Source organism: Vulpes vulpes, chromosome 16 (genome assembly GCF_048418805.1).
Source record: "Vulpes vulpes isolate BD-2025 chromosome 16, VulVul3, whole genome shotgun sequence".
NCBI lineage: Eukaryota > Metazoa > Chordata > Mammalia > Carnivora > Canidae > Vulpes > Vulpes vulpes.
In genome coordinates, this window is record NC_132795.1 from 70,128,340 (window position 1) to 70,145,723 (window position 17,384).

General features: G+C 43.1%; 2 protein-coding genes across 2 annotated transcripts in view; one reads left to right on the plus strand and one right to left on the minus strand.

The window, feature by feature from the left end:
• The window catches only part of RNF149 (ring finger protein 149), a 31,865-nt gene extending 30,390 nt beyond the window's left edge, over nt 1-1,475 (plus strand). The window contains exon 10 of the mRNA XM_025992766.2: nt 940-1,475. The gene's annotated coding sequence lies outside the window, so the exon portion shown is untranslated. The remainder of the gene's footprint in view (nt 1-939) is intronic.
• Nucleotides 31-15,401, minus strand: CNOT11 (CCR4-NOT transcription complex subunit 11). Its single transcript, XM_025992431.2, has 7 exons — nt 14,684-15,401; nt 11,909-12,073; nt 5,615-5,767; nt 3,853-4,055; nt 2,795-2,997; nt 1,202-1,298; nt 31-1,114 (listed from the first exon to the last, which is right to left on the minus strand). Exons 1-7 carry the CDS (start codon nt 15,204-15,206, stop codon nt 917-919), a joined length of 1,542 nt encoding a protein of 513 aa, XP_025848216.2. The 5' UTR covers nt 15,207-15,401; the 3' UTR covers nt 31-916.
• Nucleotides 15,402-17,384: the final 1,983 nt, after the last annotated feature.

Genomic DNA, 17,384 nt, shown 5'->3' on the forward strand with positions numbered 1-17,384 from the left:
TTCTTCAAGTAAAAAATACACATCAGATAATATAGTTCATAAAAAACTTTAATGTAAGGCACTGTTGTCCAAAGTTAAATGAGGGATAACAGCCCACACGATGCCATCTGCCCCATCACAGGCAGCAGGTACAGTTCCCACTCAGGAAGAGATTTGACATGACAGTTCTTCAGTGGTGATACTATCTCCCAAAGCATGAACTAATAGTTTTCCTTAAAACAAAAAAGTAACTATCTTAGACTGATAACTGAAGAACAAACATCTTAAGGGGGAAAAAAAACCCAGAAAACCATATCAACTATTGTAGTCTCAAAAGAAGGTTTCTAAGAGTTCCCATGTTTGTAAGAGGTCCAAGAAATGCATGTCTTTTGTTGTCTATTAAGTCCCCATGACAAGAAAGGATTGAGTTAGAAGCATGTCCTTGGTTCAGACTGTGCTTAATGAGAAATAAGGGACTATATGCATAAATGGGTTGAAGGACCAAACTTCTATTTGCCACTTGATTCCAAAACATTCAGCTGATTTCACCTCAAGGGCAGTATGACAAATTCTTAATGTCTTCATTTACTTTCATTAAATACTTTAATATAAGAACCTTAAGAAAACTGGATTCTTGATTTATTGGTAGCCTATAACTTGTGTTTTAACATTGCTCTACAGTGCTAAAGACCTTATCTACTGTCTTGCAGTAATTTTTTGGATAACCTTTACTCCTAATCACCAGTAAGACACTTCCAAGTTCTTACCAAAAATCCATCTCCAGGAGTGAGTCATCCAGGAAAGGAAAATTTTGCTTTAAGTAGATAAAGTGGTGTTTATATGCATTAGGCCAAGCAATCCACTCAAGGTTCTAACAGTTTTTAAAAATTAAGTCACAATACAGCTGAACAAGGAACATGGTGGTTCTGATGAGGTATTATTTTGACATTTTGGTCTCAGAAGGTGTTTCTCCAGTATCCAATGTCTTCAACAACCGGAAAAGGCCAGCAGCTTCTCGTATCCTACTGAATTCAATACAGAATGCCTGCACTTCTATAAACAAGTCCTGCACATTAATAATTTTGTTTCGGATCAAGGACTGGAGAAAGACACACACAAGACGAACCAAACGATTCTGAAAAAAAGAAAGCCAGTTTTAGTGTATCCATTTTCTTGGCAGGTATTTATAAAATTTACAATTACAAAAATTTCTGTTACTTACCTGCATGTATTTGTCCTTAATTTGTTCACAAGTAGAGATGCAATTTGATATATAAAGGTGAATAAATTCAGGAGGTAGGTCAACAGCAGTAGTTAGTCTGTTTCATAAAGTTAAAAAGTTAGGGCTGTTAAACACTGTTAACCAAAGAGAAATTTATATTTTATGGTTACTTATTTCTAACTTAGGATCAGTTACCTAGTTGTAAACATATTTATGTAAATGAGCCTGAGCCATTCTGCTTGTTAATAAAGGGGATTTCCATTTTTTAAGTCTATACTTAGCATTACACATGGTAATTACTCATTTTTTTAAAAACAGTTCTGTGTGTCCTCGGTTGAATCATAATTCAGTTAATGGTCTTCAAGCTCTCATAAGTAACATTTACTAAACCCCGATTATGCCTAAGTGCTATATGCAAGATGGTATATCTGAGAAGGAGGTATAGTTTAGTAAGTGAATAGTACACTATATATATAGCTAAATGCTAAAATGAGGGGTTTGCAAGAAGCAGTATAAATGAAAATATGGGAAAAGCCTTGAAAGGAAGTGGAACCTAGAAGTGTTCCTTATAACCTAGTGGATGCTAGGAGGAAAAATCTTGGAATCTGGGATTGGTGTGGTACATTTAGGAACCTGGTGGTAGAGATCCAGACAGAAGGCATGGTGGCATATTAGAATCTTGTAAAGGAAAGCTGGTATTTTCCAAAGGATTCTGTGGGATAGGAATTCCATGTTCAGATAAAGGGATACTATGCTAACTATATAGTATGAATTTCCAAAAGAAATGTGACTGCAGAACCTTTTTCCATAAGGCACTGAGGAACTAGTGCTCCAAGGAATAGTGGTGTGGTCACTTGAGATGGGGGGTGGGGAGCATAAGCAGACCTTGTCCTTTATTCTCTAGAAACAATAATACTGATAAAAAAGATGTGGTTATTCTTGGACTAAATCTGGTGAAGACAATAATGCTGTTAAGAATGTAGTGAAAAGGGATCCCTGGGTGGCGCAGCGGTTTGGCACCTGCCTTTGGCCCAGGGCGCGATCCTGGAGACCCGGGATCGAATCCCGCATCAGGCCCCCGGTGCATGTAGCCTGCTTCTCCCTCTGCCTCTCTCTCTCTCTCTCTCTCTGTGACTATCATAAATAAATAAAAATTAAAAAAAAAAAGAATGTAGTGAAGGGGGAAGAAGCAAGCACTCAGAGGTAGCTCAATCCAAGGACTGAACCAGAATGAAGTGGGAGTCTTCACCGAAGGGGAAAGGCTTGAGCAGAGAATGCAGAAGTGAAGTATACTTTCAAAAAGCAGGTAACAGTTTTGCCAGTGACAGAAAGTAAGGTTGAAAAGAACACTCTCCTGTACACATACTTGTGATCACCCAGCTTCCAGCCAGGCAAAGCCAGGCTTTTTCCCACTGGCTGGTAAGCTTAAATGGACATGGTCTTTAGCAGAACTTCAAGAAGGTTTAAAAAAAAAAAAAAAATCCCTGCCTTAAAGTCTGTTGCAAGTTTTTCCCTTCTTGCCAGTCAGCATCTATATTATATCCCACATACATACACACACACACACACATCTGATTGAGTATAAACACTTACCGATTTACAACTTCCATTGAATGCAAGGACATGTCCATGTTGACCAGGACTGAAAAATACTCCGTGATCTGGCTTGACTGCATTAACTTCAGCAGCATTTCTATAGCAACTAGGGGGTTGTTTTCCACTAGGTCAGGAAGTTTGGCTGGAGTGAGGCCAATATGATAAACGAGTTTGGGGTCTTTTTCCAACTCACCCAGGAGCTAAATACAATCAAATTTTTAAAAAGAGGTTTTTGAGTCAAAAAAATTGTCTGCATTGAACCAACTTCATAAATTTCTTCCTTCAAACCCATTATTATAATCATGTCTTGAACTGCAAAGACTATTTACAAATATGCTAATGATCTCTCCTCCTGGGCATTAAGCCAAACTTGGTATTGTCTGGTTGGATATAATGTCTGGATTATATAACGATATCATCCTTAACTCCTTTGTAGACTTTTTCTGTCCTCGGCTAGAACCAAAAATAATTTAGTTGCCAACCAGCTCTCCAGAAAAGCACACACCACAGAGAACTGAGGAACAGGAGAAACAAGAGTACAGCCCCAGGTGGAGAACAAATGCTTGAGGAGAGAAGCAGGAAGGGAAGAGGGAGAGCTGCCCTGTTGCAGTCCCTCACTTTGCAGGATGATGTAGTTCAGGTCCTACTCAACTATGTAATTCAAATAGTTCTCTTCAAAAACATAAGTACTTTTTCTTCAAAATTCTCCACACTTCCTCCCTACTGGCAAATACCACAGTGAACTGTTTCAGGAATGGCCTAGCAAACAAAGTGAACTACAAACACTGTAATCACAGGATCAAAAGTGAGATCTATCCTACCCCTCCTCTCCTAGAGTCAAAATGGTTCAAATAAGAGTTGATACATGTTGAATTATCAGTCTTTCCCCACCAGAGTAAAATGACCAGAACTGGAGAAGCAGAACGAAGATTCAGAGATCCAAGACTCCTTGGATATAAGACCCTTCCTACTGCTGACTCCTGTTGACAGGGTCATTTTATTGGCCACTTAATGTGGAGGACTAAAGATAAGAAATGCTTATAATAAATAAATACCTGTGTTTGTTGAGGAGAAGATAAGGGGCTTTTGAAGGCTTTGGCCATTATTCGCTTGATCTCCACACCAGTGCTATTCTTGACACACATTGATTTGTCCCATTGAATCGTATGGTCAGGCTCTGTTGGATTCAGCCAAGCCAGCTCATCCTCACAAATGTGGAGTGGAGGTGGTGGACGAATAAACTCTGGGCGGAAATGGCCTTTAATGAGAAGGGGAATATTTGTTTCATTTAGTAAGCTAACATCTATACACATCTTTATAAAGGTAACATGATAAAATGCTCAAGACTTCAAAATCCAAGGCAGAGATGATTTAGAAATTCAGGGTTTTATTCAGAATACCAACAAAACGAAATATTAATAGAACATCATTATGCTACACACCGAATCTATTTTTCAAGAGAGAAAGGCACTACCATGATCTGGCAATTTTTAATTAAAGCATGATCACCACTCAGAAGCAAAGGATACAACTTCACATACTGGTAAAAGTTCTTATGGGAAAAATGAAATGCTGTTTGATTTCGTTCATCCTACTCTTGGTTACCATTATTTTTATTCAGAGACCACTATTATTTGTAACTTTTTTTTTTTGCATTTCATGAAATGGCAGGAAACAGAAAAGTATAGCTGCCTTTTGACATTTTCAAATGAATCCAGAGACTTTCATAAATCCCCTAATTCAAAAATCCCGTACTCCTGTTCATAAAACTATACAAGAAAATGCAGTGACTCAATACTTCCAACTATTTTCTGAAACAACATTGATTCCTAAGTTTAAAAACTCACTAAAATAAATACTGGCTGGGATTTTTATACCTCATTTTGGTTTCCACACAGGGCCCTAAGGTGGCCTATTCCAATCATGGATCCTAGCCCATGCCAAATTTGAGACTAGTTTATTGAGGTTTTCTAGCTAAGAATCGTCAGTTTATCTTGAACTATCCTCTCTCTCATTTTTATCACCAGGACTAGCATCTCAATCTCTTTTCAGAGTATTTATAAAAAGATAAAAATTTTGACATTTTATAAGAAGCACTACTACTGTGATAAAGGAAACATTTCCGTGAAGTACAGATGCCTCATGTTAGCTAGATTCAGTATCTAATTGATTGGGGTTTTCACATACCTTTCTGGTGGCTCATGCAACACAGTTGTGCTTAAACAAATGTTAAATAAAAATCAGCATGTGCCATGGGCCTTCAGGCACACCTGTGACTGGATGAGACCTCAGTTATTAAGCCCATTTCTGCCAAAGATGTGTTAATGGCATTAAAGTCATGTAAGTTTAAAATTCATGGTAACACTGTAATTTGGAGAACATTTTCCTTATTCTTAAGCATAAAGCATGCCTTCATCATTAAAACCACACAGAAGCCCGTGAAACCAAAAGATGCAGCTATCGGATTTCATGTTCAGTAGGTGTTTTCTTTGAATTAAAGTAAATTAGGAACTATAAGATTAGTAAAACTTTACAAGGGAGAAGGTAATGGTTAAGGTTAATAAAGCACTAAAAAAGAAAAAGGTAATACATTACAAAAGACTCATTTTTGTAAAATCTATCTTCCAGAATGCTGCTGATAATAAAAAATTTGGTATGTAATTTTATTACAGAAGAAACTAAACCGACCTCCTCTACGCTAGGAGGTTTTTCACTGAATTCAAGTCTAGGGAGCAACAAAAAATAACTGCTTTAGAAAACCAGGTCTCAGGGTATTGGTAAAATAAAACCCAAGTACATAAAATTGTATGTACCTACTTTCAATAGGCGGCTTTGGTCCACTGACTAAAGCTTCTGTGATTTGAGAGGCAACCGAGCTGTCAAATCCAGAATTTGAAGAATCTGGGTCCGGGTCACTGAGAATACTAGGGAAGCTAGCCTTACTTTGGGTTGGCAATTCAGACTGACGTTCTGAAAAAGGATAAAATAAGAGATATTTTTAAATTGAGGGTACCACAGGGCAAGAGAATAGACAAGCTACTAATTGGGAATATAAACAAAAGGCAAGATTCAATCTATGTTTTTGTATCGTCTTGTTTTTTTCCAAAAACTACAAATCAAGCAGCCAGCAGCAGCTACAGTCAGGCCTCTCAGCCAGCTGTGCTGGGGGCCACTCCTACCCCTTAGAGCACCCTGAGCCATTGCAGACCATTCACAACAGGAAGGTACATACAGGCCACACAACAGATACCCCTACAGTGCCTGGTACTTGTGACCAAGGAGGATTGAAGTACTGGGCTCCTCAGGGCATTTTATTTTTTTCTTTTTTAAAAGATTTTTAAAATTTATTTATTCATGACAGACACAGAGAGAGAGGCAAAGACACATGCAGAGGGAGAAGCAGGCTCCATGCAGGGACTCGATCCCAGGTCTCCAGGATCAGGCCCTGGATTGAAGGCGGTGCTAAACTGCTGAGCCATCCGGGCTGCCCCTCAGGGCATTTTCTATATAAGGCCACTATTTACAAGATGAGGAGACTTGACTGACATACCTACTACATAAAAACAGAGAGACTCAGACAAAATGAGACAGAGGAATATGTTCTGAATAAAAAAACAACACAAAACCTCAAAAAACTAAAGGAAATGAGATAAGCAATCTACCTGATGAAGAGTTTGGGTAATGGTCATAAAGATCCTCACTAGAGAGAAAAGTGAATGAAGTCAGAACAGAGCTGGAAAGAATACAACAACTGAAATGAAAACTACACTAGAGAATCAACTGCAGATAAGCAGATAAAGACAGTATCAGTGATCTGGAAGACAGGGTAAAGGAAAGCACCCAAGCTGAGCAGCAAAAATACTAAAAAATTTTTAAATGAGGCTAGGTTAAAGAATTTCTTCTGTTCAAGTATAATGTTTGCATTATAGGGAAACTCAAAAGAAGAGGCAGAAAATATTTGAAGAAATAATCACTGAAAACTCCCTAACCAGGGAAACAGCCAGGTACAGGAAGCAGATAGCCCCAAGAAGGTCCACATCAAGACACATAATTAAAATGTCAAAAATTGGGGCACCTGGGTGGCTCAGTGGTTGACTGTCTGCCTTTGGCTCAGGGTGTAATCCTGGGTCCTGGGATCGAGTCTCACATTGGGCTCTCCACAGGGGCCTGCTTCTCCCTCTGCCTATGTCTCTACCTCTCTCCTGTGTCACTCATGAATAAATAAATAAAATCTTTTAAAATAAATAAAATGTTAAAAATTAAAGATAAAAGAATTTTAAAAGCAGCGAGAAAAGGCACATAGTTACACAGGAAACCCCATAAGGCTATCTGATGTTCTTTCAGCAGGAACAGCAGGTCAGAAGAAAGTGGCATGATCTATTCAAAGTGCTAGGAAAAAAACATGAGAGTACTTGCCCCAGCAAGGTTATCACTCAGAACTGAAGGACAGAGTTTATCAGACAAACAAAAGTTAAAGGAGTTTACCACCACTAAACTAACCTTACGAGGGGCAGCCTGGGTGGCTCGGCAGTTTAGCGCCTGCCTTCAGCCCAGGGCGTGATGCTGGGGACCTGGGATCGAGTCCCATGTCGGGCCCTGCATGGAGCCTGCTTCTCCCTCTGCCTGTGTCTCTGCCTCTCTCTGTGTCTCATGAATAAATAAATAAAATCTTTAAAAAAATAAAATGTGGAACACAGGGTGTTGGGTGGGGAAGTAAAAATATAGTGCTTTCAGAATGTATTCAAACTTAACCATTACCTTAGACTGGTATATACAAAGAATATTATATACGAACATCAGTAACCACCAGTCAAAAATCTAGAAGAGATTCAGAAAAAAGGAAAAGAATCCAAGCCTAACACTAAATAAAGTCATCAAACATAAGGGTAGAGAGCAAGGGAAGAACAGAGAGCTGCAAAAACACCTGGAAACAACAAAATGGCAAAAAGTATGTATCAATGAATATTTACTTTAAAAATAAATTAAGTGCCCATTTACTTTTAATTCAAAAGGCATAGGGTAGCTGGGTAAAAAGACAACACCTATTTATATGCTTCCTACAAGAGACACAAACATCAAACCCAAAGATAGACTGAAAGTGAAGATATCCCATGCAGATGGATAGGGGAAAAAAAGTTGGGTGGCAAGACAAACTAGACCTAGAGCCTAAAACCAAGACCGAGCCTAGCTGGCTCAGTTGGTATTGGTAGAGCATGGGACTCTTAATCTCAGGGTCGTGAGTTCAAGCCCCACACTGATTGGGCTTGGAACCTACTAAGTACATACATATATACATAGGGGCACCTGGTGGCTCAGTTGGTTAAGTGTCGGACTTCAGCTCAGGTCATGATCCCAGGGTCCTGGGATAGAGCCCCATGGCAGGCTCTACACTCAGCTGGGAATCTGCTACTCCCCTCTTGCTTTCATACAGCAAAGGAAACCATTAACAAAATGAAAACATACTGAATGGGAGAAACTATTACAAATTCTGTATATGGTAAAAGGTTAATATCCAAAATAACTCCTACAACACCAAAAAAAAAAAAAAAAGGATTTAAAAATGGGCAGAAAATCAGAACAGACAGTTCTCTAAAGATATACAGATGACCAACAGACACATGAAAACAGGGACGCCTGGGTGGCTCAACGGTTAAGCATCTGCCTTCGGCTCAGGTTGTGATCCTGGGGGTCCTGGGATCAAGTCCCACATCAGGCTTCCTGCATGGAGCCTGCTTCTCCCTCTGCTGGTGTCTCTGCCTCTCTCTCTTTCTCTCATAAATAAAATCTTGGGGGGAAAAAAGCCTTAAAAAAAAATGGACTGACTTCAACAACCAATTAAAAAAAAAAAAAAAAAAAGGTTGAATGGCCAATAAACCTTTGAAAAGATGTTCAGGGCAGCCCCGGTGGTCCAGCGGTTTAGCGCCACCTTCAGCCTGGGGTGTGATCCTGGAGACACAGGATGGAGTCCCACGTCAGGCTCCCTACAAGGAGCCTGCTTCTCCCTCTGCCTGTGTCTCTGCCCCCTCCCCTCTCTGTCATGAATAAATAAAATCTTTAAAAAAAAAAAAAAAGTTCAACCTCACTGGTGGGAGTATGGGGATCAGTCAAAACACAAGATACTATTACATACCCTTCAGACTGACAAAAATTAAGCCTGAAATCATCAGATGCAGAGAATGTCAGGTAACTTGCACACTGCTAATGGGAATGAAACATGGCACAGCAACTCTGGAAAACAATCTGCCACTAGCTAGTGAAGTTTTACATTTGCTTATCTCCCTAGAAAAAATATTTTCACATGTACTACCAGAATGTACATAGCAACATTATGTCCATTAATAGTAAAATGGGGGGAATCCCTGGGTGGCTCAGGGGATTCCCCGGGTGGCTCAGCGGTTTGGCGCCTGCTTTCCACTCAGATCATGATCCTGGAGGCCCAGGATCGAGTCCCACATCGGGCTCTCTGCATGGAGCCTGCTTCTCCCTCTGCCTGTGTCTTTGCCTCTCTCTCTGTGTCTCTCATGAGTGAGTGAAGTCTTAAAAAAGAAAAAAGAAAAAAAGTAAAATGGATGGAGAACTTGATATTCCATTGTATGAATGTCACAACAGCAATGAAAATCAACCACTACAATTCATCAACATGGATTCACTTTACAGTTAACACCCAAAAGAACACAGATGTTTCCACATATATCTCAAGTTGAAGAACATCCAAAGTTAAACTACAGGCATATATAAAGGTGAGGGCGATAAAGTAAATACTGATTATCACAAAAGTGAGGTTAGCAATGGGGGAGAAGGGGAGCAGCTAGTAAGAGAAACACACAAGGAGACTCCTGAAACATATTTCTTAACCTAGATGATGCTGCTCCAGGGTCACTTTATAATTCCTTAACACATGCAGATTTTATGAAACTACATATTTCAGATTTTGTAATTTTTTTAAGATTGATTGATTTATGATAGAGAGAGAGAGAGAGGCAGAGACACAGGTGGAGGGAGAAGCAGGCTCCATGCCGGGAGCCCGACGTGAGACTCGATCCCGGGACTCCAGGATCGCGCCCTGGGCCAAAGGCAGGTGCTAAACCGCTAAGCCACACAGGGATCCCCAGATTTTGTAATTTTTAAAAAAGATCTTATTTATTTATTTGTGAGAGACAGAGAGGGACGCAGAGACATAGGCAGAGGGAGACAGACTTTGTAATTTTGAAAAGACAGGGCTAAATTCCTGATTCCTTAAAGAACTATCAGTGTTAATAAAAAACAAACAAACATTGATTCAGTGGAAAAACTGTCAGACATGAAAGATGCCTTGTATCTATAACATGTTCAACTTCATTCATTTAATAGGAAAAATTCTAACTAAAATCATCCCAAGATGCTGTTTTCTCCTATTGCTAGCTAAAGTACAGAAAATGAACATACTCTTGACAAAAATATAGGAAAAATGTTTAAATTGGCACAATGTGTAGTAAAATAACAAGTACAGGTTATCTGGAATTTTTAATAAAGCCTCTGAAATATTGACATTGTTAATAGGGTAAAAAAAAAATGCCCCTTGTAGTTACTTTTGTATAACTTGTCTGCTTGTTTATCTAAAGTTAAAAAAAATGCAACTGCATCCTCCATAAATACACCTCTGGTCCATAGATCCTACTGCAAGACATGAATTGCAGGCCTCTGCAAAGGTGAATTTGTGTGTAGCCAGCTCCAGAGAAGATAAGTGTAGCACTTTTTTTCCCCCTGATATTTGTAAAAATGCATGGATTAGGACATCTTCAATCTGGGTAGGAGACAGCAAGTTTAGCCATTTTGCCAAGCTTTCTCGAGACTAACTCTAGCATATATTCCTTTCTGGGCTTGATATACTTTAAAACTTTCTCACAGTCGAACTCAAGTCATCCGAAGTTGCAAGGGAGATCAGATCTGATTCTCACGTTATTGAATATAAAGCAAAAGCCCTCAGAATATATATCCCTTCTGAAGGTAAAATGACTGAAACTGCCTGTCACACCTCTGTACCCAGCTCTCATACAATCTTTCAAGAAATAATCATATTTTATTTCTGTGAGTAGATTGTAGCATTTCTGCATACCTTCAACCTTAAAAGTCTTAAAAAGATTTCTCAATTTCAGAAAATAAACATTGTTCTAATGTGATACTCAGGAGTTAAAAAGTGAGGGTCGGAATGTTCCAAGGAAAAAGCAGTTTATTGAACGATGTCACCTTGTATAAGAAACCAAATGTCACAGACGCATTAAGTCTAGTAAGAAGGATGGGGGACTGTCAAAATTAATACTGCAGCCCACTCAGTCACAAGGTGAAGGGTTCACAAATTTGCCCATATATTAGAATTTCCCTAATCAATCACTCTCAGAGCAGTCTAGCAAAAGGTGCCTCTTCTACCTTCCCTACTCAGAGAGGCTCTGACCATCCAGGTCAAGAAAGCTCCTATTTTCTATCACAACAGGCTTCTGCTTCAAGAGATCCCATTCATTCATTTATATGCGTCCCATAGAAGGCGCCAAAGCAATCTTGAAACAGCAGGACAGGGGAGCTTTCACACATCCCGACTTCAAAACTTACTACAAAGCTACTGTAAGCAAATGTGTGAAGTGAAATACAGACAGACAAAGCAGTGATCACTGAATAGAGAACCCTGAAATAAACCCTTCCATATAAGGTAGAATGATTTTCAACAAGGGTGCCAAGAGAAACCATGTGGACTACTCAGGGTCCCCTAGGATTCCGTATGAATTTTACAATGGGTTTTTCCATGTCTGCAAAACATATTGTTCAGATTTTAATAGAAATTGCACTGAATCTGCAGATCACTTTGACATTAGGGACTTTTTTTTAAACCTACTAAGTTTTATCCAGCATTCTTGTTAAATTGAAAAAGCAATCAATTCAAGTGAAAACTCAGAATGAATTTATATACCACATTAGCAAGGATCCAGTACTGAGGGTACGTTTCTCATGGAAGTTATGAAGCTTTTAGCACAATTACAAAGACCTTCATTTTAAGTGGGGACCCTTAAAAAAAAAAAAAAAAAAAAAAAGGCCTAATGCTACTACACAAGAATACCCAAACCACTGATTGCTCCTTACCAGCCAAGGCTAGCTGAAGCCCACTAATATCCACAGACTGGCCCATGTTTCCAACGTCCATCAATGCAATCTGTCGAGGTGTCTTCTTGAATAGTTCTCTTGGGGGTGCCAGCATTAGCTGGGAAAGAAAAAACTTTTCTGGTGGAGTTATAGGAGGTAAAAATCCTGTAAACAAAAATGTATAACAATTTCTCCAATGGTTATTTTTAAAAATTAACTTGACTCTGGTAAAATTAGCATTTGCTACTTGCCATTTCCACTCATATTTTTAAAGACAAAATTATTTAAGTTTCAGTTAACCAAATATATACATTTATGAAAATGCAATTAAATATACCACTTGAAATTCTGTGATTTGTGGCAATATCAAAAATGAAACTTAAAATTTTAACTATTAAAAGCTTTGTATCCAACATGCAAAGGCTAAAGCTTAAACATGCAAGCAAAAGCAAATATAAAAAGCTAATGCTCAGAAATGCTTTTTCTCCCTTGCTTCTGTGAGCAACTGTACAAGTTGAAGAGACCAGGAGCCTCAGCAGCACAGGTACACATGTCACACCTGCTTCAGTGCACAGTACAGCCACAAAATTCCCCCAGTGCTGACTGCTGTTCCTTTCTGTCACGTTCCGTTGCTCAACAAGCCTCATCTGTCCCACAGCAGCACTGTTGCCAGACTCTGTTCCCTCATCTTCATCTCCCCTCCTTTCTTGTCTAGACTCCAGGACAGCCTTCCTCACTTTCCCAGCCCGGAGTTTGGACTCCTGCCCACCTATCACCCACAGTCCACACTCCCACTTACCACTTAAGTTATATTTCTAGGTACGAATCTCACATTACTTAACCTGTTTACACAGAATTAAACCCCAAATTCTGCACCATGAGATCCTTCATAATCTAGTTCCGACCCACTTTCCTAATCTCATCTCTCGAACTCCTCTCCAACCCACATATCCTACACTCCAGTTACACAAAATCTCCCAGGTTCTCAGACTGCTGATTTCAGAACATCCAATATACCCAGTTCTTTAAAAACACCTGACAGGGCCACACCCTTCCCTCATACACCCCGTATCCCACCCCTAACCAAGATCCAGCAAAAACCTCACTCCCTCTAAGAACCTCTCCAGCCACACAGGTGGTTGGTCGTCTGTGCCACTGGGCATTTCGTATGTGACCTCTAGTACAACCCTTACTCCACTGGGTTATGGCTACATTTATGTCTCCTCAACCAGACCTCAAGCTTCTTGAGTGAAGAGAAGCTGTCTTATTTACATCTAGATATATTCTCAATCCTACCTCTGCGTCAGAATCACCTGAAAAACTTTAAAAATATATCCATTAGATGCTCACTCTAGACATACAGTACAAGCCCCGGTATTGATATTCCCTGTTTTCCATTTAAGCACCATCCTTACTTTAATGAAAGTAATGATAATAGTGATTAACAGTTATTGTAAATACTTTTATTTCTCATAATAACCCTACCAGCTAGGAATTATTACTATCTGCATTTTACAAATAAAGAAACTGAGGCACAGAGAGGTAAAATAACTTATCCATGGAGTCCTCCCCGGACAGATTTGTGTTTACAATGCAGTCTATGGTCTGAATCTAGGTTTAGGCTCACGGCATTTGAAAAGGACCTAAGTCATCCTTCCCCTGCCTGAGCTGGCCTTCAGAATTCAAAGGGCTCTCTGAGTAAATCCCACGCTGTCCCCATTGTCTGCTAGGGGCCTAGGTTGGTGGGCTTAGGCCTCCCAAGATATGTTGCATTACCTTCCCGGCATTCTCAAACTTAATGAAAGCCTCCTTGGGTACGAGTACCCTAAGGACATCTCATCCTACACAAAGTTTGCTCCTCTTACATAAGAGCAGCGTAATAAACCAACCACGAGATGCTTTAGATCTAGAGGAGATGCCAAGCATGAATTCCAACTAGCTTACAGGGTAGAAGCCCTCCAGTGCCACGAAAAACTTCTTGGTATTACCTCAAAACCCACTGCCTTCACCTTTTAACTCTGTATAGTGACCCCTACCTAGACAGTGCTCTTTTTCCCACGGTCTAGTACCGGAAGATCACACTTTCCCACCTCTGTCTGCTTCCCCCACTACACGGGGCTTTGTCTCACTAATCACCACCCCCTCTGTGCCTTTCTCCTTTCCTGGCTGAGCCTTCTCCCAAAGTCAAGTCTCATAAAGCATCTCTTTGGATGAATGAATGAATGAATGAATGAATGAATGAATGAATGAATTAGTGAATGAATGAATATAAATAACTAAATAAGAAGGCGGCCTCGAATGAAACCCACTGATCCGATCTCACCGACACTGCACAAATCTACATTTTACGTAATGCCCAGCAGTCCTGCGTGTTCTAAGGTAGGCCGCGAATCTGCGACGACCTTCTACCCTCTGCCCATCCCATTATCCAGGGCGGGACACGCAAGAGACCGACGAAGGCGGCTGCCAAACCATTAAACACCGCTTGGTATCTATCTCGGCCCGACAACCTCTTCGGGCTCTGGACTTCATCTGGTCGACGGACACCTCAACGCGGGAGCAGAGGATCTCAGCTACGACCGAGTCACACGCCAGGCGGGCTGCACGAGAACGGGGTGCGCCTGGGGGGCTAACGCTCGGGGCCGCGGCCCCGGGTCCGTGGGCAGCTACCGCGTCTCCGCTCTTCGGCCGAGCTCGCCCGGGCGCAGGCGGAAAGCGCCCAAAGCCTGCCCAGCGCACACCTGGGCTCCGGGCAGCGGCGCGCCGCGGGCGTACCTGAGAGCGGCGGCCTGTCGGGCTCCTGGCCGCCGCGGGCGGGCGGCGCGGGGTTGAGCAGGTGCGCGAAGCTGGCGGCGAAGGGGTTGGCGGCGAGCGGCTCGGTGCGGTACATCTCCCAGAGCAGGTAGAGCGCGGTGAGGCGCTGCGCCGCGCTGGGCAGCAGGTCCGGCTGCTGCAGCAGCATGACGAGCACCGAGCCCAGGCGGAAGTGGTCGGCCTTGCTGAAGTAGTGGTGGAAGGCGGTGGACAGGCCCTCGAAGGTGCTGCCGCCGCCCGCCTCCTCCGAAATGATGCTCAGCAGGCTCGAGAGCTCCTTCGGGGTCAGGCTCATCCTGCCCGCGGGGCCCCCCGGGCCTCCACTGCCCGGCCCGGGGCCGCCTGCTCCGCCTCTGCCGCCGCTGCCGGAGCCGGAGCCTCCCGGGCCGCTCCTGGACGCCGATCCCGCCGCTTCCCGGGCGCCCCTCTGCTCCGCGGCGGTGAGAAGCCGGCCAGACGCCGCGCTCACCCCGCCACCGGGCATCAACCTCGCCCGCCCGCCCCGCTTCCCGGCCGCAGCGGCCCTGGCGCCGGCTCGCCCCGTCCCCACGGCCGTAAAGCACGCTGTGACACGACAGCGTCGCAAACAAAACACGTCGGGGAAGCCGGGCCGCGGCAGAGCGGAGGGGCAGCGCGGAGCGGGAGCGCGGCCGGGGAGCGAGGCCGCGGAGGGGATCCGGAGACGCTGGGGGGCGGGGTGAAGCGGCCGGAAGTGGGGCGGCGGCCTCGGGCTGCGGGGGTCCTGCCGCGGGCGCGGGCGCGGGCGCGGGGGGCGGGGTCTGCGCCTCGACCCCAGGCGGACCTGCGCGGAGCCCCCGCGGCGGAGCCGGGCCGGGCCGGTGCGGGTGGAGCGGAGCCGCGGCGTCGTCTGCAGAAATGCGCCTGCGGTTCTACATAAGTTTCTTAACGTAACGGACGTGACTCTTCATGATTTTAAAGTGTTTAAATGCGAGTAACTGGGGCAGCCCCGGGGGCTCAGCGGTGCAGCGCCGCCTTCGGCCCAGGGCGTGACCCTGGGGACCCGGGATCGAGTCCCGCGTCGGGCTCCCTGCATGGAGCCTGCTTCTCCCTCTGCCTGTGGCTCTGCCTCTGTGTGTGTGTGTGTGTGTGTGTGTACACACTCTCATGCGTGGGTAAATAAAATAAAAAATAAAAATAAAAAATGCGACTAACTGAACGAGGACCTTTCTCGTAGCCAAAGTTAATGTCTTACCATCCTTTTTGCACAAATGCAATCCTATTACACTTGAGTTTTTGTACATGGTTATGTTAACGGGGTTTTGAGAAAATGTTTCCAATAAATACTCAACAAAATTGTGCAACTTTTTAATCCTGCCTGCCCTGAGGCGCTGGTTCCAGCCCCAGAAGACGGCGGTCCGGGTTTGAAAAAAACAAAAATACCGCCCGGGTGACTCCGGGCTGAAACCCAGCGGCTTTCCCCAGACTTGCCCAGCCCCTCCCTGGACCTACAGGAACCGAGGGGGTTTCTCCAGCGATTCCCACCGGGCGGGCACGTTTGGGAAAGCCGGGCTGCGCTGAACAATGCTAGCAGCTCAAGAGTCATTTAGTTAAGTAATTTTTTTTTTTTTAAGATTTTACTTATTCATGAAAGACACACAGAGAAAGAGAGGCAGAGACACAGGCAAAGGAAGAAGCCGACTTCCTGCTAGGAGCCTGATGGGGGACTCGATCCCGATTCCTGGGATCACGCCCCAAAGCCGGAGGCAGAGGCTCAACCGCGGAGTCACCCAGACGTCCCTAGTTGAGTAAATTCCAAACCAAACTGAAGGAGGAGAAATGGCTGGATCACCAGTGTGCCAGTCATGAAGGCTTCTTCAATTTACTGCTAGATTACCCGCTAGAAAGGTCCTGCCAAGACCACTTATTTTTGTCTTAAGCAGAGCCTAACAATGACTTGAACTCAGGAACTCGAGATCAAGACTTGAGCTGGCATCGAGAGTTGGGTGCCCAACTGACTGAGCCACCCAGGTGGCCCCAAAACATTTCTCACAGCAGCGTGCGTATGCTACACCTGGACTGTTGGGAAACTGATTTGAATTAACTTGAAAATATTCTTTTTTTTTTTTTTTTTTTTTTACTATGGTAAATAAACCTTATTGTATTTGAGCCGTTTTTCATTGTGGGGTCTATTTGTAATAGCTGTGTGTGTGTGTGTGTGTGTATGTACATATACATATGTATACACAAATATGTAGTTTTGGAACGCAGGTGAGGTTTGGTGGGGTGAGGTCGGGAGCAGAGGACCAAGAAAGAATTCTTGAGACATCTTTGGTGCAAAATGGTGGTTTGATTAAAGCGTAGGAACAGGACCTGTGGGGCAGAAAGAGCTGCTGCACCAGGGTTCTGAGGGGTGTTTAATTATATACTTGGGACTTGGGGGAGGTAAAGGAAAGGGAGGTTTCAAAGGGGCTTTCATACGCTAAAGAAGACTCACGGATACTGGAGGCCTTGCCATTGTCAAGTTAAGGTTACTTTTCCCTCTAGCACCACATTAACAATAAGACAGTTGGGAGCTTCCAGAAGGAATGTCACACATACGCCGCCCCACAGTGAGGGGGAGGTGGGGGGTGTTTGCTGGGTATCAGCTTGTGCTTTGTCATTAGCTAGCCTTCTATATATATATATATATATATATTTTTTT

Bases quoted from the DNA above. Each gene is read 5' to 3' on its own strand.
- CNOT11 (XM_025992431.2), bottom strand. From the start codon at position 15,206: ATGCCCGGTGGCGGGGTGAGCGCGGCGTCTGGCCGGCTTCTCACCGCC. The intron at 2,998-3,852 runs GTATTTATTTAT...GATTGTATTTAG, and splicing joins CTTCTCCTCAACAAACACAG to CTCCTGGGTGAGTTGGAAAA. The intron at 1,115-1,201 runs GTAAGTAACAGA...TCTTTTTTTCAG, and splicing joins TTAAGGACAAATACATGCAG to AATCGTTTGGTTCGTCTTGT.